Source organism: Chlorella variabilis, assembly GCF_000147415.1.
Source record: "Chlorella variabilis unplaced genomic scaffold CHLNCscaffold_1, whole genome shotgun sequence".
NCBI classification, from domain to species: domain Eukaryota; kingdom Viridiplantae; phylum Chlorophyta; class Trebouxiophyceae; order Chlorellales; family Chlorellaceae; genus Chlorella; species Chlorella variabilis.
In genome coordinates this window covers 212,812-238,671 of record NW_005435087.1, presented here as the reverse complement: position 1 = coordinate 238,671, position 25,860 = coordinate 212,812, and the positions used below count along the sequence as shown (strand labels likewise).

The window sequence follows — 25,860 nt, the reverse complement described above, 5'->3', positions numbered from 1 at the left end:
GAGGGAAGCGCGATGTCAACATGCAAAGGAGAAACAGCAAGGCAAGTGTTGGGCACGCGGCGGGAAGATGGGAGCATCTTACTGGGTCGGCGGAAGCGGGGCCAGCAGAGCAGCACAACAGGAGAGACACAACTCAAAAACTACCCCTGCTTAGACCGGGGCGTCCACGCTGTTTGGTCCGGAAGGTCGGGCTAAACCAGGGCAGCACGCCGCTGGCGTTCTATGTAGCCAGTTATCTGATCAGACACCGACCACACTATCGCTTGACCAGGAGGGGTTCGTGCCAGCCGCGGGATGAGCCCCTTCCACAGGGCCGCAAGGCCCTCCGTCCGGGCGATGGTCGTGAGGCAGTTGAAGAAGCCGGTGTACTGCGGGCCGCCCTTGTTGGATGCTTGCCTGCAGGCACCACCGCACACGCGACGGAATCAGCACAGCACGGAACACGCAGGCACTGCACAGCTAGAAGAGCAAACAGGCACACTGGGACTGAGTCGTCACGTGGCGGCGGGCGGCGGGCGCCTCACATGCGCGTCTTCACGACATCAAAGGGGTTGTTCAGCGTGGGGCCGATGCAGGCGGCCACAAAGCCCGACGTTGCAGACTGCACGGGGGACAGCAGCTTGCCGTCGCCCTCCTGCAGCAGGTACATGGTGGGGGGAGGGAGGCATGGCAGGTCAGCGGCTGCCCATGCGCAGCCCGGATGATGCAGCACACGCTGCCGCGCAGGCGGCGCAGCCCAGCTGCCAAGCAGCGCAGGGCGTGTGTTCCACCCTCCTCCAGCTCACGTGCTTGTCGAAGAAGATTCCGTCGCACACCGCCTTGCCCCAGAACAGGCTCATCTGGTTGCTGCCCTGCCGGATGGTGGTGGCGGTGGCGCCGCTCCACAGCTTCATCACGCCCTCCTCCCGCGCCACTGTCATTGCCGTGTGCACAGGGCCCTGCAGGCAGGCAGGGCGGGAGCAGCAGCAGGGCCAGCCACTGTGAGCAGCAAGACGAGGCAGCCTGGCACCGCCGGCATCTGCGCTGCGGCAGGACGACCGCACCTGTCCATGTGCCGCGCTGCACCCATCGCCCTGCCTGCCGCCAGGCCGCCACTCACCCGGTACTTGAGCAGCGCCTTGTCGGTGCCCTTCTGCTGCTGCAGCCGCGTCTTCACCACCTCAAACGGAGTCACAATCAACAGCGCCTCGCTCACGCCCGCGCCAAGGCCAGCCGTCAGCCGCGCGCCCTGAGACAGCTTGCCCTCCTGCAGCCAGGAGCACGGGGCCGGGCCGGCCCACGCTGTCGGCACGCCAGCAGGTAGACAGTGTAAAGTCGACCAGGCTGCTGCACAGGCCAGGCTGGCAACCACAGCAACCGGCCCAGCCGGCCTGCGGGCCCACCTCATCTCGCATCAGCTCCAGGAAGAAAGCATTGGAGCCCATGCGCAGCGCGTACTTGAGCGTCAGCTGCCCCACGAATGGCGTCAGCCCCTTCCACAGGCTCTTGATGCCCTCCTCCTGCGCAATCGTGCGGCCGCAGTGGATCATGCCTGCAGGGGCGCGGGGTGGGGAGCGCAGGGATGGTCCAGAGGGTGGGTGTGAGTAGGTGAGTACTGGCCAGGGCAGGCTGCCATGAGGTAGCGAGGAGAGGCCGCCAGCGCCCAGCAGCGGGCGAGGCGCAGGCATGTGGCGCACCCTTGTAATGCCCCGAATGGTCCAGCTGTAGGCGCGTCTTCATCACGTCGATGGGCTGCAGCATGCATGCCTCCACCACGCCACCGATGGAGCCGGCCACCGCCTTGACCGTGGGGCTGACCTGCGAGGCATGGGCCGGGCGAGGGGGAGAGGAGTCAGAAGGTGAGGACCGATGCAAATATGGGCAAGGTCTGGAGGCAGGGATCAGGGAGAGCAGCATGTTCCTGCTGTCTGGTCTGCAGGATGCACGAGGGATGGGTGCATGCCAGGCGCGGCTGGAGACGAGGGCATGCTGCAGGGCTGCAGGGCCTGGGCGCCTCACCGTCACAATTCTGACATTCTGGTCCCCGTTCTGGGAGTTCTTCACGCTCGCCATGGCTGCTGCTGCTGCTGGCCTGCTGGCTGCGCTGGCCGGCGGGTCTGCCACGGACTGTGGAGACGGGGGTGGTGCAGGGTGTGAGGTGCGGCAGTTTTGACCGACGTGAATGCTCAGCGGGGTACAGGCCTGCATGGCAGAGGCGCTAAAGGGTGGTTGAGTGGCCTGAAATGTCAAAGATAATCGCGGGATGGGCCTTGCAGCAGCGCAGGGGCTGTGCAGGGGCATGGGCCCTCTGGAGCGCGGTGGCGGCGGGCGAGCGGCGGCAGGCAGCAGGCACCCAGATGTGGTGCGCCACACCCCCAGCCGCAACCGCGGGGCCCACTGATATCCGGTAGCACCACCAAGGCTTTCTGGCTGCAATGCTCCGTCTCGGAGCGAGCAGGAGGCCCCGCGGCTGAGCCGCTCAATCTAGTGCCTTCAACCGCGGCGCCCCAGGGGCTGGCTCCCCCATTTTCATGCCGTGCTGGAGTCCCAGAGGCGGACAGTGCGTGGCGGGGAGGCAGCAGCTCGGGTTCATGGAACGGGCATCCTGGGCGGCCTGACTAAACTCACCGCAAGGCTTTGCGGGCTGGCAGAGCGTCGGCGTGCTCCACTCACAATCCCAGCAGACCAGGGAACAGCGCAGAATGCCGAGAGAACGCTGCAGCAGGCATCAACCACCAATGACGAAAAACAAGGTCTTGGAAAGTCGCGCCCAAAGAAACAGGTTACCCAATTTATCCGTTTATGCATCAGCAGCGCTCCCTGAAGTGTGAGGAGGGTCTGGGGGGAAGCAGAGTATAGGGATGGAACACACATGTCATGGCGTTAGCCTTGAGCTCAAGCAAGGTGCGGTAGGCATGGGGGGGCATGGGAGCCCCAGACAAGCAGGATGAACCGGCGCGAGCTAGATGCAAGCTGCCGCCTGCCTGCGCTGGGGCCTAGCTGCAGGCGCCGCCGCCAAGGGCGCCCTGGTGCTAATGGCGGTATGCCAGGGGGGTACGCATTTACAGAGGGAGACAGAATGTGCTGAGGCACAGTCGAGTATCAACGTGGCTCAAAGGCCACCAGCGAGGGGGGGGGAGGCGGCAGCGCCCTTTGACGCGTGGCACGGCAGCGCGGCTCAAAACAGGTGCCGCCAAAATTCCACCTTCAAAGTGCAGTCTGGTTCAGAGAGCTGCGCTAAGTCCGCTAAGTTGATATTATGAGGGGGTCGGTTGTGGGGGTCAATCAGAGGGTTCGGCAACAGGGAGGGACTGCCGGCAGTCGGGGCACGAGGCCTCTGGCTGGGCCGGCAGTTGGCAGCGGCGTGGCCGGCTGCTTACTGGCACTGGAAGGGCTGGAACTTGCAAGCGGTGCCAGCAATCTTGACCACTGCAGGGCAGGGGCAGGCAGGTGTAGTAAGGGCACGCCTCGACCAATGCCATGCTGCTCACGTGCTGACGAGGCAGCAGGAGCGTGTGAGCAGCCTGCCACCTCACCGCCTGCCAGGCCTGCAGGCTCGCTCTGGATGCCCACTGCCTTCAGCGTTTGGGACAGGGATGACTCGCAGCCGCAGCCGGCGGTGTCAAACTGCGGGGCAGGAACAACAGAGACGTACACGCTTGCATAGTGTGGTTCAAATGGCAGTGGCAGGCCCAGCAGCAGGTCGTGCAGGCAGGTCTCGGAAGCAGCCTCACCTTCTGGACGGCAGCACAGCATGGTGCGCTGGGCAGTCCCGCCGGCAGGCCGGAGATGACAGACTGGACCTGCAGGCATGGGGCGGCCATCGTGTCAGGCAGGTGCCAGAGCCGGTTCCCACACAGCAGGCTGGGAGCGCTGCGCAACCGCTCAGCGTGCCGCCAGCTGCCGGCACCTTGGCATCATCCGGTGGAGAGGTGGAGGTGAGAGGGAACTGATCAGGCTGGTTGAGATACTCCCTGCAGCAGAGAATAGTGCAAGCGGCTGTCAATCCGGCCTAACACATCCAATACACCGGGGTCGGCAGCCGCCCTGCGGCGCCGCCCACTCACAGCTCCGCCGAGCAGGCGTTCAGCATGGGCCCCCCAAGTGGGATGCACGTCTGGATCCGGTTCTGGGCAGCCACTGCAGCAGAGGAACAGGGGAGCCTCCCCTGAGGCTGGGAGCAGACGACACCCCAATCCTCCTGTCGAGCCCACCAAACCCTTGCAGGCCTGCCCTCTCCCCTGGCCTGCTCAGCCCTCCCGGCCCAGCAGAGCAAGACAAGGTTGCTGGGAGCTGCGTTGCACGCTCACCCGAGGCCACGCCCAGCAGCAGCAGGAGCAGGTGTGCGAAGGAAGCCATGGGGCCTGTGTTGGTGCTTGCCAGGGAGAAGGAAGGGGAAGGGCGATAGGAGACGGGGAGGGAAGCAGGCACATGGAGATTTGGTGGGTGAGTAGGCGGCACCCAGCTGGCGCGGCCGCATTGCTGTGGGCCAAACGATCCTTGATGCTGAAATGTTTGTCTAATGGCAGCTCACTGTAGCCCGGGGGCTGGTGCTGTACAACAACAGCTTGGATCGCTGGCGTGCAGGCACGGGGTGCGCATGCTGGTCGACGGGGAGCTGCAACAGGCGTGCACAGAGCAGGGAGAGGGAACTCCCATAGATCCCCACAGCATGCTACGATGCAGGCGCCAGGCAAGTTTCCACGACCGCAGCCATGCCCATGCAGCCTGGGACCGGATTCAGTCTGGAGCGGCCAGTTCGCCGCCGCCGCCGCATGTCAGACATGCCACCCAGGGGGCGAGCCGCTGGCGAGCCAGCCGGCGGTGCAATGGGTTCAGGCAGCCTCTGAGAGCGCATGCACTTGGTCAGCCTCACTCTCTCTCCTCCCGCCCGCCCTGCCACGCCACGACTGCCAGGTGGGTTGTTTCAGTGGATCATCATTTAGACCCCATCGCGCGCTAGCCAGGTGCAGGTTGCCATCAGCATCGCGGGAGAGGGCGGCTGCGCCGGCGCATGCAGCATCGCAGTTGAGCGGGCCCAACCCATAGCTTTGAGGCACTAGGGGCTGCCCAGGGCGATGCTGAGGGGAGGTGGACAGGGCCTGAAGGCCTTGGGCCTCATCCGCAGCGCGCTTGCCGGCGATGTGGCGGCGCTGAGCTTCACAAGCAGCGGCCGGCCTGCTGCAGCGGCCCTGCTGGGCAGCAGCGAGGTGCAGTCCGGCTGGGGCAGGCTGTATGCGGCGCTGCCGGCGGGGGTGACGGAGGAGGACAAGGCGGCACTGACCGACGTGCGCAACATTGGCATCTCCGCCCACATTGACAGCGGCAAGACCACGCTCACCGAGCGGATCCTGTTCTACACGGGGCGCATCCACGCCATCCACGAGGTGCTTTCAGTTGTGGGAGCGGGGGCCTCGCTGGCATTGCCGCTGCTGGGGTGTTGCCGCCTCTGCCGCCGCTGCCCGCCGCCACTGTCTGTAAAGAGCACTATGTTTGGCTGCATGCATTGCGCGGGTGGGTGCATGGACGGTGGCGCACCACCTTGCCCCAATGCCCCGGCTGCAAAACCCACCGGGGCATTGCCCTGCCTGCACCTACATTTTCGGCTACCACCCGCCTGTCGCTGACACACCTCTGCCGCCGCTGCCCTCAACGGCTGCAGGTGCGCGGCAAGGACGGGGTGGGGGCCAAGATGGACAGCATGGATCTGGAGCGGGAGAAGGGCATCACGATCCAGTCGGCGGCCACCTTCTGCCGGTGGAAGGACACGCACATCAACATTATCGACACCCCCGGCCACGTGGACTTCACGATTGAGGTGCGTACTGCCGTGCTTCACCTGTGTACTGCCAATATGAGCTGTACTATTTACCCGGGGGGGTGCTGCGTACTGCCGGGGGTTTGCTGCATGCTGCAGGCATGACCTGCACTGTACTGCCAGGGGTGTGGGGGCGGCCCACGGCTGGGCGGTTGGTTGGCGCTATGGAGTGACAGCGGCAGGAGCGCCGGCGTGTATTGGCGCGCTGGAGCCAGTTTTTGTTGGGTGGTTGGGAGCGGCAGGGCGGTCCGGTGGGCAGCACCGGCCGCGGCGGTGGTTGATCCCCTGAGCTGTTGCGTCTCTGCCGCTCTGCCGTTGCAGGTGGAGCGAGCCCTGCGTGTGCTTGATGGCGCCATCCTGGTGCTGTGCAGGTGCGGCTGTTCATCAGCTGCTGCCAGTTCCCCGCTCGGCCCGGCGGCGTGGGCTGCGCCCGCGGTTGCTGGCCTCAGCCCCGCCGAGGCGCCCCTCCACCCCCCACCCTGATACTCCAGCCCGCTCACTTTGCTGACCTGCCTGCCACTCATCTGCCTGGGCTCATCCGTCTGCCTCCCTGGTTTCTCTGGCCTACAGCGTGGGCGGCGTGCAGTCCCAGTCCATCACCGTGGACAGGCAGATGAGGCGGTACGATGTACCGCGGGTGGCCTTCATCAACAAGCTGGACCGGGTGAGTGCTGGCGGTGCCGGTGCTGCCCATGTCATGTGTGCGCATGCCATGCACATGCGTGTGTGAGTGTGTCCCATGGCACAGCGAGCCTCTGTCTTCTCCGGTCATGCCCCGCCGCCCTCACTCACACAATCACACACACCTTGCGAGCAGGCGGGCGCCGACCCCTGGAAGGTCATCCGCCAGATGCGGGAGAAGCTGCGCCTGAACGCGGCGGCGGTGCAGCTGCCCATCGGTTCGGAGGACTCGCTGCGGGTGCGGATCGCTGTGGGCCTTCCTGCAGCAGCTGCTCCTTGGCACTGCGTGCTGGCTTGGCTGGCTTGCTGGCCCCGCATGTGATGGATGCAACAGGCTGCGCAGCTGTGCCTGCCTGCCTGCCTGTTTGCCTACCTGCGTGCCTGCCCCTGCCACTGGTGCTGCTCCAGGGCCTGGTGGACCTGGTGGAGCGCCGCGCTTTCCACTTCGAGGGCAGCAGTGGCGAGAAGGTGGTGGGTAAGTGGGCCTACCGCGCCGCGCGCTGCAGTTGGAGAGGCCTGAGGGAGCGAACCGCTTCTGCCCAGTGTGTGTATCGCTGGGGCATTGGTGGGGGTGGTTGCCGCTGGATGTGACGCCCACGCCCCACGCACTACCCAACCACCCAACCGACCAACCCGCCTCCACCTGCCCCGACCGCCATCCCCCCTCCCTGCAGAGGTCCCGCTGTCGGCTGAGCTGAAGGAGGAGGTGGAGGCGAAGCGCGCGGAGCTGGTTGAGCATGTGGCGGAGGTGGACGAGGCCCTGGGGGAGCACTTTGTGCTGGAGGAGCCCATTGACGGCGGCATGCTGGCGGACGCGATACGCAGGTGGGCGCCACGCGGCGTTGGGCGTTGGGGAGCCCGAGCATGTGGGATGGCGTGGGCATGCGAGATGGGTCGGGTTGGTATGGGAGAGGCCTGGGAGGTGGGGGATGGGCGGAGCTGGATGTCGATACGCGATCAGCGGGATTGTCGAGCCGCCAGCACAGGCCGGCCACCGCAGGCCTGTGCTGCGCCTCAGCTTTGTGTGCCAGACCTGCATGCCGTCTGAACACCGTGTGTGCACGGCATCGTGCGCTGCAGGTCTGTGCTGGGCCTCAAGTTTGTGCCGGTCTTCATGGGCAGCGCCTTTAAGAACCGCGGAGTGCAGCTGCTGCTGGATGGCGTGTCGGGTGGGTGGCCTGCCGCCGCTGCCACCCTGGCTCTCGCCCCTGGCTCTCATCTCACGCGACCAGCCCCCGCAGCAGCCCATGCGAATGCCCGGGCTGCCTGCTTGCTCCGCACCACGCCTCTCTGCGTTGCCGATCAACACGCGCACACGCACACCACCACCACCACCACTACCATCATGCACACGTATACGCACGCTGTGCCCGCTCGCCTCCCCGCCCACTGCAGACTACCTGCCGTCCCCGCTGGATGTCAACAATTTCGCGCTGGATCTGGACAAGGGCGAGGAGCGGGTGCTGCTGCCGTGCAGCAAGTGAGCGGGAGGGGATGGCAGGGGCAGATGTTCGGGGTGTGGTGCTGCTGCCGTGCAGCATGCGGGCAGGAAGGCCTGGGAGGGGTGCCATGCGTTGGTTGTGGGGGGCATGCATACATCTGCCGGCCTCGCAAGGCATCCACATTCGTGTGTTTACCACAGCTTTCAGAAGCACCCCTCTCTCAGTACGTCGCTTCTCTGGCTGACCATGCGTGGTTGCTTGCTACCGCCACATTGTGCAGAACGGGCCCGCTGGTGGCGCTGGCCTTCAAGCTGGAGGAGGGGCGGTTTGGGCAGCTGACCTACATGCGCATCTACTCGGGTGGGCGGCGTGGCAGGCTGCTGTGCTGTGCTGTGCTGCCGCCTGCGACACCTCGGTGCCGTGGCATGTGATTGCGGTGCTGTGCTGCGAACATGTGTATCCAGCTGCCTCCCATGGTTGCCCTGAGGGCTTCCCCTCTTCCTGCCGCTGGCTGCACATCGCAGGCGTGGTGCGCAAGGGCGACAACATCGTGAACCAGACCAGCGGCAAGCGCATCAAGGTGCGGCACTGCCAGTTTACTCTTAACAAGGCTGCCTGCTACCGCCCGCCTGCTGGCCGCTCCCAAGCCTGCCTCCCTTGCACGTTATTGTGCCCTCCACCCACCTGCATCCACCCCATGCCTGCCACCGCGCCAGCTGCCTGCCTGCCGCGACCAAGCCGCCTTCCCATCTTCACCCACGCCTCTCCTGTGCAGGTGCCACGCCTGGTGCGCATGCACGCGGACGAGCTGGAGGACATCACAGAGGCGGCGGCAGGGGACATTGTGGCCATGTTTGGCGTGGAGTGCGCCTCTGGGGACACCTTCTGCGACGGGGCCACCACGTAGGTTCCGTGTGGGAAAGGAAGGGCTGGTGCATCGGCGTGTGGCGTGCTGGATGCACCTTGGGTGTGTGGTTGGGGTGTGTGTGTGCGGTCATCCCGCCGCCCCAACACAGAGGCGTTGTGACCTCCGGCCTGTGTGCCGCTTTGATTGGAACCTCACCCAATGGCTGCCACGTGGCACTCTCCCCTTGTGCAGGCTGGCCATGACGTCCATCTCCGTCCCCGAGCCGGTGATGAGCCTGGCGGTGGCGCCCAAGGCCAGGTGGGACGCCCTGTGCGGGCGCCGCAGCTGCTGCTGCCCTGGGCCAGGAGGGAAGCGTGCCGCATCCAGGCTCGCACCGTGGGCTGGCCACCCCATGCCCCACCCTATTGCCTGCCATCTCGCCTTGCGTCCACTGACTCCCACCTTGCTGCCGCACCGCCGCTGGCTGCAGGGATCAGAGCGCCAACTTCAGCAAGGCGCTTAACCGCTTCACCAAGGAGGACCCCACATTCAAGGTGAGGGGGTGGGCCTGGTTCGGGTCGGGAAGCTGCTGGGCAGCTGGTGGGCAGTGCCAGCGCCTGATTTCCAGGCCTGCTAGCCCGCTGCCGCAGCGAAGCTCCCTGTGCCCTGCCTTCCCCTTGGCTCAGCGCTCTGCCGCTGTCTCACGAGCCGGTGCTGTGACAGCCGCCTACCCTGTACTGCCTGTGCTGCATCCAGCGACACGTACCACATGTACCGCATGTACCGCAGGTGGCCATGGACCCGGAGAGTGGGCAGACCATCGTGAGCGGCATGGGCGAGCTGCACCTGGAGATCTACATAGAGCGCATGAAGCGGGAGTACAAGGTGTGCGCTGCATGTACCGCATGTACCGCCTGCATGTACCGCCTGCATGTACCGCCTGCATGCGCCGCCAAAGGAGCTGAGCCTACCCCTTCTGCTGCCGCTGCCTCCTGCTGAGGATGCCCGGCCGCTGTCGCTGCTGCTCCTCCCTTGGTTATACACGCCCTGCCAGCTTCCTCGCTGGTTCCCGACCCCCGTCCCGGCCGTGGCCCCGCCTGCTGCCCTGCCCACAGGTGGACTGCGAGGTGGGCAAGCCGCGGGTGAACTTCCGGGAGGCGGTGACACGGCGGGCGGAGTTTGACTACCTGCACAAGAAGCAGAGCGGCGGCCAGGGGCAGTACGGCCGGGTGACGGGATACCTGGAGCCGCTGCCGGGTGCGTGCGGGGAGGGCGGCGGCGTGTGTGGGCGTTTGCGCGTCTTTCTGTGTGTATGTGTTTGTGTGTGTGTGACACCACACTTCCTCGGCTTCACCGCGGCGACCCTGCCTCCACCTGCGCAGCTGACCACCCCACCAAGTTCGAGTTTGAAAACGGCATCCTGGGCAACGCCATTCCGCCCAACTTCATCCCCGCCTGCGAGAAGGGCTTCCGGGAGGCGGTGAATGCTGGGGCGCTCATCGGGCATCCGGTGGAGGTGCGTGGGTGTGAGGGCTGGGGGGGGGGGGGGGGGGCGGTGCTACTAATGACGCGGGTGTGGTTTGTTTTTTGAGCTGCTCCCGCCCCTCCCTGGGCCCCTTCCCCACATCCGCCGCTCCCTGCTGGCCCGAGCACCTGTTGCCCCTTGGCCCTTGCCCTGCTCGTCCTCCGCTGCTGCCTGCAGGGTGTGCGGGTGGTGCTGACCGACGGTGCGGCGCACGCGGTGGACTCGAGCGAACTGGCCTTCAAGCTGGCCTGCATGTTTGCATTCAAGTGAGCATGCTGGCCACGCTTGCCTGCACCCCGGGCCAAGCGAGGCTGCTCCAGGCTGTGTGCTCCCGCGCCAGCCTGCACTAAGATGCACGTCCAGCCCTGCCTGCACTCCTCGCTCCATCGCCGCCGTAATGCCTCCTGCCTGTCCATCTCTGCTCCCTGTCCTTGTCACTCCTCCCGCAGGCAGGGGTACGAGAAGGCGGCGCCCACAATCCTGGAGCCCATCATGAATGTGGAGGCGAGTGTGCGGTGGTGGTGTCGGGGCCACTGCTGCTGCTGCTGCCTCTGCGCCTGCTGGGCCCACTGGCGGCTTCTCTGCCCTCCCTTTCCTCCCTGAACGCCTCCTGGACTCCTCCCTGCCCCTGCCAACAAATAAAAACAATAATAATAAAATATAAACTGCCCTCAACTGCCCGCGCCTGCCTCCCAGCAGATCACCGCCCCCAGCGAGTTCCAGGGGAACATCATCGGAGACGTGAACAGGCGCAAGGGCATCATCATGAGCAGCGAGCAGGAGGGCGACGACGTGGTGATCAATGTGAGCGGGGAGGCTGGGGGCTGGGAGGGCCTGTGCGTGTGCGAGTGTGCGTGTGCTGCCGAGCGCGGCGCTGTGTGTGTGGAGTGCTGGGGGCGCTGTGCTGCCGAGCACTGACGGCTGGAGCTGCCCCGCCCGGCCCCGTTCTGCAGGCGCACGTGCCGCTGAACGAGATGTTTGGGTACTCCACAGGCCTGCGCAGCATGACGCAGGTGCGGCCCTGGCGGCCGTGCTGTGCCATGCTGTGCCTCGCCGTACTGTGCTGTGCCGCTGGCTGGTTGCTGCTGCGCAGCACACCGGGCTGCGGGAGTTGGGGGGGCACCTGCTGTGCTGCGCAATGACGTGATCATTTTTCTGGATCAAATGCTGGTGGCCCATGTGCCGTCCTTTCGGCGCCCCTTCGCTTTGGTGGTTATGTGTTGTGGCATGGTGTGTGGTGTGTGTGCAGGGCAAGGGCGAGTTTACAATGGAGTACCAGGCGCACATGCCGGTCACAGGTGGGCTTGGTAATGTGTGGGGGTGTGCAATAGCGGCTGGCCTGTGAATCGCCGGGTGCCGCGGGGTGGCATGACAGTGAAAGCCGCAAGGGCAGCAGAAGCATGGCGGCCAGTCGGCAGCGGAGCGGCCTTCAATGAGCTGGACGCCGGCCCGCCTGCTGCCTGCAGCCGACACCCAGGCGGAGCTGACCTCCCACTACCGCGCCGCACGTGCGGCAGGCAAGTCGTAGGCAAACATCACCGGCGACACCTTGACCCCAGCCTGCAGCAGCATCCAGCCTGCTCCTGCACCTTGACGCATGCCCGCTCGTGGCGGCCACTGGCACTGCGAATCTGATCTCCAAAGAGCCCCCACCCCCCCATGCGGTGGACCTAACCCACCCGATTTGCATGCGCCTCCCTCGGATTGTGGCAAATGCTCCCGTTCGCCCCTGCCTGAGCAAGGCGCCCGACCTCCGCTCCTTTCATTGCCTGCTTCCTTCAACTTATTCTCACGCATGCGAGAATGTGCGGCCTGTGTGCTGCTCCTCCCGTTGCACCCTAATCCTCTATCTTGTTTGTTGTTCAAAGTTTGATGCTGCTTTTCGCTTGACATTCAGGCTTAGGGCACACACGTGCCCAACATTGTGACTGCTCTCACTGTGCCTCAGGACACACCATGCCACACAGCACAGGCCATACGGCAGCCGATAAAATACTGCAACTTATGCCTCTGGCGGCGGCAGTGGTTCGGGCAGCCCCGCAGTCGCCTCAGGCTGCCAGCCATACTGCTGTAGCAGCGCAAGCGCGACGCCGTTTGTCCACCCAAAGCCGTCCACGCAGTCGTACTCGCCGCCGCCGCCTGGCGCGCCCAACCGCCGCGCATCAAACTTCTCAAAGTTGCGCCCACTCTGCTCCCAGCCGGCGTGGGCAGTTTCCAGATACTGCTGCGCCATGGCAGCTGCCAGCTGCACAGAGGAGTGGGGCAGCAGCAGGGCAGTCGTGGGCTGCCAGATCAGCAGCCAGGTAGGACGGCAGCAGCCACCTATGCGGCAGCGGCGTACAGCCAGCTCCGCCTGCCAGTCGCAAGAACATTGCGGCAGGCCTGCCTCACCTGGGCGCCTGCTTCTCCCCCATACTTCTGGCAGCCCTCCACTAGCATGCATGTGATGGGCGGCCACGCGTTTGGCCAGTCCCACTGTTGCCCCGTCTCCCGCAGGCTGACAGCCACCCCAGCCTCGCGGATCAGGCCCGAGCCGCGCAGCGACGCCACCGCGGCCGCCGCCTGCGCGCTGCCCGCAGCGGCACAGCCACAGTAGAGTGGCACCCAGTTGGAGGCCGCCAGCACTGGGCTCTGGCGGAAGCCGCCACTAGCAGCACTATACACAGGCTCCTCCTCCTCCTCCTCCTCCTCGCCGCCATCTGTCCCCGCAGAATCTTCGGCGCTGTCTGTTGCTGAATAGTCCTCGCTGCCTGCATCCTCATCCTCCGAATACTGTGCTGAAGCGTCTGTCGAAGCCTCGTCTGCTCCATCTGGTGCCCCCAGCACCAAGTCCCGCCATTGCCCAGACGCGTCATCCCACATCAAGGCCCGGATGGCCGCCAGCCGCTGCTTGGCCTGGTACACCAGGCCCGCAGCCAGGCCGTGGTAGCCCACTTCATCTGCAAAGGCTGCCATGTTGCTTTCCATCTGCAGCACAGCACAGCACAGCCGAGGGCCGGAAAGGAGCGGGACCTGAGAATCGCAGCTGCTTGCGCCATCGGCCGATGCCGCACCCGCCGCGCAGCACAGCCGCCTTCTGTCTCCACTCTGCGCCTGGCACCTGCACAGCACCCCTCAAATCACACCACACTCCACACTCTACCTGGTAGAGCAGAGCATTGAGGTCAGCCGGCACGACCCGCGTGGCGCGGCAGCTGCGCAGGCTGGTGCCGTCTGCCAGCCAGCGGGAGGAAAAGTCCCAGCCCGACTCGGCTGCAGTGGCCAGCTCCCGCCACAGCTGCGCCGCCGCCGCCGGGGCCAGGCCGTCTGCCGTCGCCACGTCCTCCCTGCACCGGGAGGGCAGGCAGGTCCCAGCGGCTTGGGTCAGGAGGTCCTCCTCTGAGATCAAGAGAAGAAGAGAACCGTCTACCGATCTGGCGGACGCGGTGTGCTGGGCAGCCGCCCGGCTTCAGCGTCAGTGGAGGGTGAGCGGGCAGGGAGGCCCAGCAACCAGCAGCGCACTAGACAGGCGGGCGCGTGGCGGCTGGGCAGGCCGGCGGCCAGCCAGCCTTGCCTGTATGATTCCGGCCGCGGCTTGTCCCACGCCGCATGGTACCGCGCCAGGCGGTACGTGCGGCCGTCCGCCCCTCGGAGCGCCACCTCCTTGGCCCCAGACATCCAGTAGTTGTGCTCTTGCCGGAAGGCCGCCAGCGCCCGCAGCAGCAGCGCTTCGTCCGGCGCCGCGGCGTGCAGCGCCGCCACCATCTGCGGCAGGAGGTGCATCAGGGTAGGGCTGGACTACGTGAGGAGATGCAAACGACGCCCGCACCGGCCCAGCCAGAACACGCAGGGGCAGCAGCAGCAAGCGCGGAAGGAGTGCGAGGAGCGGTGGCAGCAGGGGCGGCAGCAGGGGCATTTCTGTGTCTCCTTGTGCCACCAGCGCTGTGTTCACTCATTCCTGGCTTGCCTGGCTGAGCAGCGGGGGCTGGGAGCGGTGGAGGAAGTAGGAGCGGAGGCCGTTGGGCATGAAGCCGTGCTGCTCCACCATTCCCAACAGGTTGCTCACCACGCCCTGCAGGCCCAGCATGCACAGCATGCCGCCAGCACATGACATCAACTTCGCATGCCCGCGCGGCCAGGGCCGCTGCCGGGCGCGTTGTCGCAGGGGTGGGGTGCAGCATGCGCCGGCACGGCAGGCGCCGGCCCGCGGTGGCAGCCCCGAAGCCCAGCCAGGCTGCCCAAGCTTGCCTGCGCCATCTCCAGCAGGCCGCAGGCCAGCAGGCCCCGCACCGACCAAAAGGTATCCCAGTAGTATTGCTCCCTGAACCTGGCCCCCGGGATGACAAAGGGGCGCGGCTGAGGCGGCAGCAGCAGGGTGTGGCGGTCGGGGTGCGCCGCCACGTCAGGCGCTGCCTGCAGCGTGGCGCAGGGCGGCGTGAGGGCAAGGGCTGGCGCAGGTCGGGATGCGGGCTGATGAGAAAACAGTGGCCCAGCCCCAGATTGGCCTGAAGAAAGCGAGGTGGTCCCGCAGGCACGCAATGCCGCTGCGCCAGCCCGCCCCCCGTACCCACCTGGCGACACAATGAGCCCCACATGTGGAACAGGCTCTCCGCCCAGCGCCGGATGTCGGGTTGGGCGACCAGCGGCAGCCAGGCGGGCGGCGGGCCCGCCGCCAGCTGCGGCACCTCCGCCGGCTGCAGGTCCGACTCAACTGGCAGCAGCCAGCGCCTGCAGAACGTCTGCAGCGCCTCACGGTGCTTCTCGGGCTCTCCTGGCAGCTCCAGGGCCGCAAACGCTGCGGCGACTTGGGTGGGGGCCGCGGCAAGCGGCGTGTCCCTGCGGCAGCGTCGACGTTCGCGGCAGCTGGAGAGCAAGCAGCTGGAGCTCCAATACACCGCCTGCAAGTCCCGCCATGTACATGCACTTACACTAAGGTCTTGCTATCGGGAAACAGGCGGGCAGCCTGTGCAGCGTGCAGAAACGGCGCCATCAGGCCGGCGGTCCGCTGCTGCGGCGTCTCCTGCATGGCAGGTTGCATTGACGGGGTGCCGGGACTAAGACAAAAGTGCGATCAGGGTGTGTGAAGCAACATAGCCGCGGCGGACGTGTCACCCGATGGCAGCGGAAGCCCTACCAGCTGCCTGATCACCCCGTTCTGTTCTCCCGCGATTCCCTGCACGCTTCTCAATTGTCAGCAGCGCCTGTCGCGCGCCAGGAGCGGTTCGGCCTGGAGGTGCCCTGTGCGGGTTGCCCAGAAACGCCCAGGATGTCGCCAAGCGAAAAGGATGACCGCGTGAAGCAGTTCAAGGAATACGTGCAGGCCCTGAATAAACAGTTTTTGGAATGGGCCACCAAGCAGTGGGAGAGGAGCCCCACGCGCTTCTGGAGCACCGGCATGCAGGTGAGGAAGGCCTTGAAGGGCCGCATGGATCGTGCGGTGGCCCCAATTGGATAGGCGCTGCCCGCCGCGCGCCCGCTGCCCTTGCCGCTGCAACCCGCAACTCTGCTGAGCATGCTGCATGCTTTCCCTGCCTCGCTGGTTGCTCCAGGACTACCTGCGCACGGTTGCGAAAGTGCGGCGGGAGTTTAGCGATGTCCTGGCGGATGACGGTAAGGGGGTTGCGGATGTGTGGGCTAGTGGATACGTTGCCACTGAAAAGCCCGCTGCAGTAGCCACCCCCAAACCAGCATCCCCGGCAGGCCCTCTGCAAGCCTTCCTCCTGCTACCTCCCCGCCCACGCCCCGCAGACAACAACATCGGGCGCAACAGCGGGCAGACGACGCCGGGGGGCACGCCGCCGCCGCCACCGGGCAGCGAGAAGCAGCCGCCCAAGTACGAGCCGCAGCTGTCGCTCACGCCCTTCTGCAACACCAAGGTCATCCACTTCATTCGCCACGGGTGCGGCCGGGCCTCAAGGGGCCTGAGGACAAGCAGCCGGGGAGTCTGTTTGCGATACGGCGTGGGGGAAAGGCAGGCCAGGGTTGCTTGCCTGCTATGGGAGCAAGCGACTGGTCTCTTGCCTGCAAGCAGGTGTTGGCGTGGCAAAGGGCATGGTATACCCAGCGCAGCCAGTGGGGGGGTCACCAGCGCACGACTATGCCCTGCTCCCCTGCCCCTGCGAACGAGCCGTGCCCTTGGCCCCGCCGCCAGTCACCCCAACCGCCGCCACCTCCCCACTACCGCTCCCGCAGCGAGGGCTTCCACAACGTCGGCTACAGCCAGAACCTGGACGCGCGGCTGACGGAGCGGGGCTGGGACCAAGCGCACGCGCTGGGGCGCCACATGTACAGCCAGCAGCCCACGGCGGGGGTGCAGCTGGTGGTGGTCAGCCCCATGGCCCGCACGCTGGAGACGGCGGCGGGCATCTTTGGCATCGACCCCTCGCTCTGCGCCTTTGACCCGCCCACCATGCTCATGGCGGCCCAGGACGCGCAGTGGAAAGTGCGCACCGCGCACGGCGGCCTGTCGCTGCGCCCCGGGGTGAAGCTCGTGGCGCAGGAGCTCTGCCGGGAGCGGCTAGGTGCGCTCCGGGCGGCCGCGGGACGGCCCGCTGGGGAAGCGGCCGCCCCCCGCCGGAGCCGCAGTACGCCTCAGTGTGCAGTGCGCAGTACGCAGTACGCGGCTGCTCTTGTCGGCGTGCTGCTGAGCACGCATGCCTTGTGCTGCCTGCGCCTAAACTGGCCCTTGCTGTGCCAGGTCGCTGCTCCTTCCCTCCACGCCCTACCCCACCCCACCACAACTGCTGCCGCCACGCTCGCATGCACACATACACCGCCTCCTCGGCTGCTGCAGGCCCCTCGCAGTGTGACAAGCGGCAGGCCCTGGAGGACGCGCAGCGGCAGTTCCCCGGGGTAGACTTTAGGTGCGGGCTGCCGTGTGCCTCGCTGCCGCCCGCGCCGCTTGCTCCTCCTCCGCCGCCTGCATACATCATGCCGCTGCTGAGCGGGCAGGGTGTGGCCCGCTCTCCGTCCTGCCGCATGGCCGCTGCCGTGCGACCCAATGCTGTGCCTGCTTTGCCGTGCCGTGCGCTGCTGCTGCGCCATGCAGCTTGATAGAGAGCGAACTTGACCTGAGCTGGGAGGCGGGCAAGGTGGAAAGCGAGTCGCGCGTGGTGGTGCGTGGCTTCAACTTCCTGGCCTGGCTCATGCAGGTATTGGGTCTGGGAGGGGCCAGGCGGCGTGGGCAGGGAGGGGTGTAATTAGACGCCTGGGTTCCTGCGCAGCCTGCCGTGCCGTGCCGGGCTTTGCATGCCGTGCACGCTGTGCTGACCTGGCTGCCTCGATGCGGCCACATGCTTCCCTGCCGCAGCGGCCAGAGACCAACATAGCGGTGGTCACACACAGCGCCTTCCTCTGGTTCACGCTCACCTGCTTCGGCAACGAGGTGCGGCAGGGCGCCGCCAGGGCCTGCGTGCCTGCCGGGCGCTGGGCCTGTCCAGCTGTGTGCCTGCCCAGCAGGGCAAACGACTGCGTCAGGCGTTTGCAGCGGGCCTGGGTGGTTCCCAGCCAGCACTTTCTTCCTGCCTCCTGCCCCCTGCAGTTTGCCAAGCCTGTGCGGGAGAACCTGCAGCGGTGGTACGAGGTGGGTGGCGCTGTGGGCACGCCTGACTGCCTGCTTGTGGTCGCTGTGCGCCTCGTTGTGCTGCCAGCCACCGCGCTGGCTGGGCCGCCGGCTCTCCCTCCCTCTCACACTCCTGCCGCCCTGACAAGACCCGGGCCTGCCCGCCTCGCCCTCCCCTCTGCACAGAACTGCGAGATGCGGACGCTGGTTCTGAGCGACGGCGGCGGCATGGGGGTGCCCGACAAGACGTGGTTCCGCGGCGGCGAGGCGTATGCGGAGCCGCAGAAGGGGCTGCTGCCAAACGTCAAGGAGAAGGGCAAGGGGTCGCTGCTGTCGGCCATGCGGACGGCCTGGCAGGGCGGCGTGAAGAGCTCCAACTCGTGACCCCGCCCCCGCAGGATGCTAGCTTGACCCCGGCACAATGCCATTCCTTGCTACCGTGCTGGCCCCCACTCTTGACCAATCATTCACCGCTTGTGTTCTGCTGGAATTTTGGAAGGAAGTGTAGCAGCCAGTGACGCAAAGAGACAAGTGCTCACGCTGAACCCGGGCAGGGCCACAGGGTGCAAGTGGACAAGGTGGCACAGCTTTCTGCTGGGAGCTTGTGGGCCCAGCAGTGCTCTGCTGGCGGCGACGCGCTTCTCCGGCGCCAGCCTGGCGCCCACAGGTCAGCTCGGAAGACGCTGGCGGGCAGGTAGGCAGGCCTTGCAGCTACGTTGTTGCGATTACCGCTCCCAACTCCGAACCATCAGCCCGCCGGGCGAGTCCTGCCGGTTTGCCCCATGTTGCATCTCCATGCGGCACAGCCGCTGCTTGCCCCCCGACAGATATCTTCAGCTGTGCAGTGCTGACAGCCTCAACTCGATGCATGCTCTTACATGTCTTGCCTCCTTGATGATCACTGATGTGGACATTTTTAAAGCTGCGATGAGATCGTTTGTTGTGGCGTAGATACTTGAAAAATGCAGACAAAGTGGGAGATCACACACAGGCACAAAACTGAGGCAGGGAGCCCCACCACAGACAGTCCGCAAAGGGGCTGCTGCGCGCTGCTGCCAGCGAAAAAGCTGGGGCCGGCCTGCTGGGAAAAGGCAATGGTGGTTGGGGTCGGTGAGGGTGCCTATGATGGAAGAAAGAAATGAGACAGCTCATGAAACGTCAGGGGGGGGCGTGGCCAAGCGAAAACAAGGTTCCTGCATCCCAGCAGGAGCGAGGATGGTACAGCCTGGCAGGGCAGCACGTCATGAGCCGGATAGAGTTATACACGCCGCGCGCGAGACCGCAGCACGTGCTGCCAGCAAGGGTGGCTGGGGTCTCCTTGCTGTGGCCAGCAGCCTCCGTGTTGCTGCGGCTCAGCCGCCTGGGTCAGCCGCTGAGCAAGCGAGCGGTGGCAGCCGATGGCCAGCAGCGCCCCGCGGAGCACCGGCTGCTCAGAGGCTGGAGTGGTTGGGGTGCAGCAGCAGCACGGGCCGCTTGCTGTGCGTGGCGCAGAACTTGGACACCGAGCCCAGCAGCAGCTCCTCCAGAGGCCCCTTGTCATGGGAGGCCACCACCAGCGGGTCCGCCCCCAACTCTTCAGCCTTCTTGCACACCGCCTTGCCTATGTGCTTGTGCCTGCGCCGGGGGGGAGGGCACACAGGGATCACAGGGCATCAGGATCGTCCAGCAGCCCCAGCCCAGCACTCCCAAGGGCTGCAAAAACGGCAGACCGCAGCCAGGCCTGCCCGGCTGCTCCCGGCTGCTCCGTGTGGATGCTGCTGCTGGGCATGTCGCGACTCACACACGTGGGCCCCACCTGCGCTCCTTGACGAGGTGCAGATACACGCTGTCCTCCAGGCCGCACCCCTTGGCATGCTCGAGGAAGTTGTCCACAAAAAACTGCTTGGCCTGCTGCCACTGCAGGGACACGAGGGCGAGGGGCGGCGCGGCGGCGTGTCGGCGGCAAGGGCGGGCAGGCCGGGGCGGGCGGGCCGGCACCCTTCCAGGCCCCCGCAGCTCACCAGGAGGCGCTCGGTTTCGGGGTCTGGCGAGGAGCAGTAGTAGATGGAGCCGCTGGAGGGGCCGAAAAAGATGTCTGGCACGACGTGTAGCAGGTGCAGCTCGTCCTGGGGCTTCAGCAGGTTGTTCAGCACCCAGTTGAAGGCGGCCACCGAGTCCTGCAGGCAGGAGCGGGCATGCGTTTGGCTCGCGCCGTGCTGGCTCCCCTGTGCTGCCGCCGCCGCCACACCCAGCCGCCGCTGCCCACCTCGGTGGGGTCCACCGCCAGCACCACTCGTCTCGCATTGGCGTGCTGCTGCTGCTGTGGAGCCGCTCCAGCACTGCCAGCGCTGCTCAGCGCTTGGCAGCGAAGTGGCGCCCTTTGCCGCCCCGCCGATTTCGCTTCCCGGCTGCTTGCCAGCCCAAGCTGCAGGCTATGCACCGCCAGCGGAGCTGCCGGGAGGGCGTCTCGGTGCCGAAAGTTTGAGCGGCCCGCAACGGGTCTGAGCAGCACGTGTTGCGCTACTGCGGCTGCCATGGCGCTCTCCTGCTGCTCACAAAGATACAGATGCGAGTTTGCAAGGGGTTTGGGCAGCAGAATCCAGGATGACGTGCCTCGCCCAGCTGGCGGCGATCGGCGGCGCCTCCAGTGCTGTCGGGCACAAAACAGTGCATACAGTTTCCAGTTGAAGGTAGGAAACCAGAAGACAGTGAAGATCAGCAGGATCAGTCTATAAAGTCACCGACAGCCGTCTGAATGCTGCTGCCCTCGGCTGCTACCACCTCGCTCTCCGGCCCTGGTGGCGGCGCTGGCGCTTCTGCCGGCGCAGCCTCCTGCAGCGCCTCGAACTGATCCATGGTGTCCAGCTCTGCTGCCCGACGCTCTCCGCTGCCCGGGCCTGCAGCTGAGGCGGCGCAGGCCTCTGCCAGCTGGGCCGCCGCCAGCCCCTCCAGCACAGGCAGCGCCAGCGCCTGCACTTCCGCCTCCAGCGCCGCCAAGGGCACCACCTCAAACGCCAGCTGCGCCTGCGCCGCCGCCACCTCCTCCGCCTCGCGCTGCCGCAGCGCCCGCTCCGTCGCTTCGCGCTGCTGCCACACGCGCTCGCTCTCCAGCACCTCCTGCTGCTGCATGTATTGTGCCTGCATGATAAGTCACGCAAGGCGGGCATGTGGTGCTTCTTCTGGACCAAGACCCCGCCCATGGCTCTGTGCGTGCTTCCCTCAAATCCATCATGATCTGCCTAAGCATGCATGGCTGGCTCGGCTGCGCCCTCTCCCCTCCTGCATGCAAGAGCTACCCTCCACCAGCTGCTCCCCGCAGCAAGCTGCTCGCGCCACCAGCACCTGCACCTCACCTCCTCCACCTCTCGCATCCTGCGCCGCAGTGCCTCTACCCGCTGCTCCTCCGCCACCTCTGCCTGCGCTTGCTCTGCCAGCTGCTCGCTGGCAGGCACCGCATCGGCCTCCCAATCGCACAGGTTGGCTTGTGACACCTGGGTGCCGCTGTCGCAAACCAGCGGGACGGGCACCGCCCGCGGCGGCGGCAGCGGCGCCCTGGCAGAGTTCGTCTGGGTGCTGCAGCTGGCCTCCACAGGCATTGCCAGTGCCTCCAGGATGTCCGGCTCCGTCTGGCAGTCGCAGTGCGAGCGGCCCGGCACGGGCGGCGGCGAGCGGGCATGCGCGGGGCTGGCGTTGGACGAATGCTTGCGCCGCAGCCTGCAGCAAGAGAGGTGGGGCACAGCGCTGTGGTACAATGTTGTGGCTGTGTGTGTCGCTATCCAGGCACTGGGGCCTGGCCTTGCCTGGGCTTGGGGCTGCTGCTGCTGCCCTCTGCTCTGCTCGCTGCCCTGCCGCCGCCGCCGTTGGTGGGCGGCAGGTCCAGCTCAAGTGTGACCACTCTGAGTGTCGTAGGCGCCGGCGGTCCCCTGCGCTGCTGTTCCCCAGCCATGCTAGGCTTGCAGAGGGGCGAGGAGCGCGCCGGGCGCAGGTCAAGCAGTCAGCAAAGGGAGATGCCAAACGCCTGGGGGCAGGTCCAGGTCCAAACAGGCCAAGGCAGCCGTCAGCAAGTGGGGAGGATTGAGAGGGGCTGGCAAGGCCGGCGGGAGGTGGTGGAAAGGCCAGCCGCCGAAAACGTTTGCAATTCAGTGCTGGGCGGGGCATCATTCATTCTGCCATTGAAACCCGAACTTTACACCTGCATACTGCATCCCAAAGCGGCTGTAGCTCTCCGTGCAGAGCAGCTGTCTTTGCCGGCGAGCGCACAAACCATGCAGACAACCATCACCGCACAGGCCCTGCTGCCTGCGCAGCAGCGGGTACAGCGGCCCACGATGCGGGTGCAGCACCGGCAGACTGCATGCCTGGGCCCCCAGGTGCGCCATCAAAGTGGCCGCCGCCTGCATGCTGGACCCGCAGGACTCTTCCAAACGTGTGCCTTGCTCCTGCAGGTGTCTGGCATGGCCGTGGCGCACCGCCGCGCCAGGCGCGCCGCAGCCCCCAGGAGTGCCAGCCTGCAAGGTGTGATGCTGTTCCCAACAGCACGTGTTCTGCCAGTGCCGTCCGCCCGCCTGATCCGGGGCTGGGCACCCCGATGGCAGGGTCGACAGGGTGCCCACCTCGGGTTTACGCCCAGGCACCCGGGCTCCCTGCCGCCGCCGCCGCCGCCACACCGCCGCCTCCTCCCTCGCCCGCCCGCCCGCCCCGCAGTCGTGGCTGTGGCCTCCGACGCCCCCAAGCCCACCATCCTGGTGGCGGAGAAGCTGGGTGCTGGCGGCGTGGAGATGTTGAAGGAGGTGGGCACCGTGGACTGCAGCTACGACATGACCAACGACGAGCTGCTGGCCAAGATCAGCCTGGTGGACGCAATCGTCATCCGCTCCGCCACCAAGGTGCGCCACGCGCGCCTCGGCAGCGATTGGTATCTGACTGGCGCTGCCAGCGGTGACCGTAGAGGCAGGCAACGCGAGGGGTGGGGGCGAGGCGCATGCGTGCGCACGCGGCCATCGGCGGCGACAGCGAGGCGGAATTTGCTGGCACGCCGGGATTGGTCGTTCCTTTTTGTAATCCATCGATCAGCACAGCAGCTCTCCTTCCCATGTGGCCGCCCAAACCTCTCGCATCTGGCCGCCCAGCCTCTTCCCTTCCTCTCCCCACCTTTTCCCATCCAGCCCCCACTCACTCCTGCCCGCCCCGCTCTCACCGCCACCCTGTCCCGCCTCCCCGCCTCCCATCCCCCGCAGGTCACCCGCGAGGTGTTTGAGGCCTCCAAGGGCCGCCTCAAGGTGGTGGGCCGCGCCGGGGTGGGCATCGACAACGTCGACCTCGCAGCCGCCTCGGAGATGGGCTGCCTGGGTGCGCACTGCCTGGCCTGCTGCGTACATGAAGTTCCATGTTGCAGCCGCGCGGCGGCAGCGACGATTGCTGGCGGCAGAGAGGGGGGAGGATGCAGGGGGCGGGGTGAAGGGGCTGGAGGCGCTGGCGCCGCGACGTGTGTGCAGCTGGCTGGCGCAGCTGGCTGGCCGCAGGAGAGGAGTGGACACCAGTGCAGGCGGCGCCGGCTGCACGGGCGTGGTGCTGACCTGGGGTCTGCTGCCCCATGCCGCTGCAGTGGTGAACGCTCCCACCGCCAACACCGTGGCCGCCGCCGAGCACGGCATTGCGCTGCTGTGCGCCCTGGCCCGCAACGTGCCCCAGGTCGGTGCCTGCCGCAGGCGGCTCGCTCCCGGCTGGCCCTTCCGGCAGCCCGGTGTGCTGCCTCCTGGGCTGGCGCTAGCACTAGCTCACTCTGCCCGCTTGGGGGCCCGGCTGTCGGCCCGGCCCCGGCTGCCGTGCCGCATGCGCCCTGCCCTGCTGCGGCTCGCGTCGCCCCAACCCCGCCCCCGCTGCACACCACCTGTCTCCTCACTGCAGGCTGACGCCGCCATGAAGGGCGGCCGGTGGGAGCGCAGCAAGTGGGTGGGCGTCAGCATGGTGGGCAAGACGCTGGCGGTGATGGGCTTTGGAAAGGTCGGGTCTGAGGTGGCACGCCGCGCCAAGGGTGAGCGCGTGGCTGCGGTGCTGGTGCAGCCTGTCCCGCCTGCCCGCTGCTGCGCACCTGGCTATCCATGCCTGCCGCTGCTGTGGCCCCGAGTCGTCGCCAGCCTGGTGGTTGCTGTGGTTGCTCCCACCGGGCCCACCCCAGGCCCAACCACATCTCACGCTCCACCCCTGCCCTGCCGTCCTTTCCTCCCCTGCGCAGGCCTGGGCATGGCTGTGGTGGCTTACGACCCGTACGCCTCCCAGGAGAAGGCGGCAGCGCTGGGCGTGAAGCTGGTGACCCTGGACGAGGCGCTGGCGCAGGTGGGCGGCGCCGGCAGTACCATCGCGACAGTACCGCTGCCCTGGGGTGCCGGTGTACTGCAGCCTGCCCTGGGCAGCAGCGGCTGCGTAACACCGTCGTGGGGGCAGCAGCATGCTGGACGTGGCCGCCTGCCCCGCTGGCCGACCCCCTCGCCGTGGTAACTCACAGCCCCAGCCCCGCCCATGCCCTGCCTCTCCGCAGGGCGACTTCTTCTCGCTGCACACCCCGCTGACGCCCAACACCAAGGGCATGTTCAACGACGAGCTCTTCGCAAAGGTGGGCCGCCGCCTCGGGCGCGAACGCAGCACATTCGTTATTTATAAAGAGTGTTGTCGCCGCCTTGTTTCCTGGGCCCCTGCCCAGTACCTCCTGTGCCTGCTGGCCTCCCACGCCGCTCCGCCACCGCTGCCGGAGCGCCCCTCCCGCCCCCGCCCACCTCCCGGCGCTCCCCGGCGGGCCCCTTTCCCACCGCTGCCACCCCCTTTCCCAACGCCGCCACGCCTGCAGATGAAGAAGGGCGCCCGCATCGTGAATGTGGCGCGCGGCGGCGTGATTGACGACGACGCGCTCAAGCGCGCGCTGGATGCCGGCATCGTGGCCGGGGCTGCGCTTGATGTGTTCTCTACCGAGCCGCCGCCGGAGGGTGCGCGGGTGGCGGCTGGGGCTCGGGGGAGGCTGTGTGTGTGTCTGTGCGTTCGCGGGTGTGGGCAAGGTCTGGTTGGTGGGGAGGCGGGCTGGCACTGGCGGAGGCAGGCGGGCTCGGCACAGAGGTTGTTGGGAGCAGGAGCGGCAGCAAGCCGCCGTGCCCTCTCTGCCTCTCCCCCTGTACCCCCTCTCCCGTGTCGCCCGCTCTGCCCGGCATCCAGCTGCTGTGCTTCGACCCTGCACCGCCCTGCTCCGGCCCCAGAACCCGCTTCATCCTGCCTGCCCTGCCCTGCCCTGCCTCCTCCCCGCCTCGCCCCTCCCGCAGACAACCCGCTGGTTAGCCACCCGGCCGTCATCTGCACCCCCCACCTGGGCGCCTCCACCAAGGAGGCGCAGGAGGAGGTTGCGTACGAGATTGCAGAAGCCGTCATCTCTGCCCTCAACGTGAGGGGGAGGGCCGCCGAGTGTGGGCGGTGCGGAGTTGTGTGTGGTGTGGGGATGGAGGCACGGGCGCCGTCGTCAGTGGCTGCTGCTGCTGCTCAAGCAGCACCGTCTCGCCCCTCCCCAACCTCTGGCCTGGCCCGCTGCCGTGCCCAGTCCCGGCCCCTCGGTCCCGACGCCTCAGCCCGGGGCCTGCGCCGCCGCCCTGCGCGCCTGCCGCGCGTCCATTCTCCCTCCCTCCAGCCTCTTCTCACGCCGCCGCCGCTCCCCACCGCTCCCCGCCGCCTCCCCGCCTGCCTCCCCCGCAGGGCGAGCTGACCCCCAGCTGCGTCAACGCCCCCATGGTGGCCCCCGAGGTCCTCAAGGAGCTGCAGCCATTTGTGGCGCTGGCCGACGGGCTGGGACGCGCGGCGGTGCAGTTGGTGCAGGACTCGGGCTTCGCCGACGTCTTCATCACCTACCACTCCCCCCGCGGCGACGACCTGGACACCCGCCTGCTGCGCGCCATGGTGGTCAAGGGCATGCTGGAGCAGATCACCACCAGCCAGGTGGGCCGGGGGCAGCCAGGGGGGCACGCAGGGCGCCGGCGCCGGGCGGGCGGGCCGGGTGCGCGCCGGGTGGTGATC

At 67.0% G+C, this 25,860-nt stretch overlaps 6 protein-coding genes across 6 annotated transcripts in view; 3 read left to right on the top strand and 3 right to left on the bottom strand.

Moving 5' to 3' along the window:
• Positions 1 to 3,355: 3,355 nt before the first annotated feature.
• CHLNCDRAFT_132936 (hypothetical protein) lies at positions 3,356 to 4,338 on the bottom strand (the record flags this gene model as incomplete). The annotated part of the gene is made up of 6 exons (XM_005851617.1): positions 3,356 to 3,408; positions 3,516 to 3,606; positions 3,714 to 3,782; positions 3,890 to 3,953; positions 4,047 to 4,119; positions 4,290 to 4,338. 6 exons carry the CDS (start codon positions 4,336 to 4,338, stop codon positions 3,356 to 3,358), a joined length of 399 nt encoding a protein of 132 aa, XP_005851679.1.
• Positions 4,339 to 5,057: 719 nt separating this feature from the next.
• On the top strand, positions 5,058 to 12,235 carry CHLNCDRAFT_56440 (hypothetical protein; the record flags this gene model as incomplete). Its single annotated transcript, XM_005851946.1, has 23 exons — positions 5,058 to 5,366; positions 5,642 to 5,797; positions 6,119 to 6,168; positions 6,368 to 6,461; positions 6,615 to 6,716; positions 6,887 to 6,953; positions 7,153 to 7,303; positions 7,559 to 7,647; positions 7,874 to 7,958; positions 8,201 to 8,280; positions 8,445 to 8,500; positions 8,696 to 8,823; positions 9,020 to 9,085; positions 9,258 to 9,321; positions 9,557 to 9,652; positions 9,883 to 10,024; positions 10,150 to 10,283; positions 10,470 to 10,558; positions 10,742 to 10,802; positions 10,992 to 11,096; positions 11,246 to 11,305; positions 11,542 to 11,590; positions 11,759 to 12,235. 23 exons carry the CDS (start codon positions 5,058 to 5,060, stop codon positions 11,818 to 11,820), a joined length of 2,295 nt encoding a protein of 764 aa, XP_005852008.1. The 3' UTR covers positions 11,821 to 12,235.
• A 113-nt stretch (positions 12,236 to 12,348) lies between these two features.
• Positions 12,349 to 15,106, bottom strand: CHLNCDRAFT_7735 (hypothetical protein; the record flags this gene model as incomplete). The annotated part of the gene is made up of 7 exons (XM_005851616.1): positions 12,349 to 12,537; positions 12,684 to 12,921; positions 13,066 to 13,259; positions 13,435 to 13,569; positions 13,794 to 14,069; positions 14,463 to 14,680; positions 14,839 to 15,106. Coding segments are annotated over 7 exons (1,518 nt in total), but the record flags the coding sequence as incomplete, so codon positions are not given.
• A 337-nt stretch (positions 15,107 to 15,443) lies between these two features.
• Positions 15,444 to 18,353, top strand: CHLNCDRAFT_29140 (hypothetical protein). Its single transcript, XM_005851945.1, has 9 exons — positions 15,444 to 15,672; positions 15,821 to 15,881; positions 16,020 to 16,170; positions 16,464 to 16,792; positions 17,065 to 17,134; positions 17,320 to 17,422; positions 17,581 to 17,655; positions 17,812 to 17,853; positions 18,019 to 18,353. Exons 1-9 carry the CDS (start codon positions 15,538 to 15,540, stop codon positions 18,214 to 18,216), a joined length of 1,164 nt encoding a protein of 387 aa, XP_005852007.1. The 5' UTR covers positions 15,444 to 15,537; the 3' UTR covers positions 18,217 to 18,353.
• Positions 18,354 to 18,694: 341 nt separating this feature from the next.
• On the bottom strand, positions 18,695 to 21,407 carry CHLNCDRAFT_56438 (hypothetical protein; the record flags this gene model as incomplete). The annotated part of the gene is made up of 6 exons (XM_005851615.1): positions 18,695 to 19,446; positions 19,628 to 19,728; positions 19,833 to 19,988; positions 20,078 to 20,236; positions 20,593 to 20,949; positions 21,165 to 21,407. 6 exons carry the CDS (start codon positions 21,405 to 21,407, stop codon positions 19,263 to 19,265), a joined length of 1,200 nt encoding a protein of 399 aa, XP_005851677.1. The 3' UTR covers positions 18,695 to 19,262.
• A 578-nt stretch (positions 21,408 to 21,985) lies between these two features.
• CHLNCDRAFT_56437 (hypothetical protein) overlaps positions 21,986 to 25,860 on the top strand; it is a 5,765-nt gene continuing 1,890 nt past the window's right edge. The window contains exons 1-11 of the mRNA XM_005851944.1: positions 21,986 to 22,181; positions 22,257 to 22,326; positions 22,516 to 22,697; positions 23,049 to 23,160; positions 23,417 to 23,502; positions 23,719 to 23,845; positions 24,047 to 24,147; positions 24,350 to 24,424; positions 24,656 to 24,791; positions 25,119 to 25,237; positions 25,543 to 25,782. Of these exons, the coding sequence (XP_005852006.1) occupies positions 22,077 to 22,181; positions 22,257 to 22,326; positions 22,516 to 22,697; positions 23,049 to 23,160; positions 23,417 to 23,502; positions 23,719 to 23,845; positions 24,047 to 24,147; positions 24,350 to 24,424; positions 24,656 to 24,791; positions 25,119 to 25,237; positions 25,543 to 25,782 (1,353 nt within the window). The 5' untranslated portion in view covers positions 21,986 to 22,076. The remainder of the gene's footprint in view (positions 22,182 to 22,256; positions 22,327 to 22,515; positions 22,698 to 23,048; positions 23,161 to 23,416; positions 23,503 to 23,718; positions 23,846 to 24,046; positions 24,148 to 24,349; positions 24,425 to 24,655; positions 24,792 to 25,118; positions 25,238 to 25,542; positions 25,783 to 25,860) is intronic.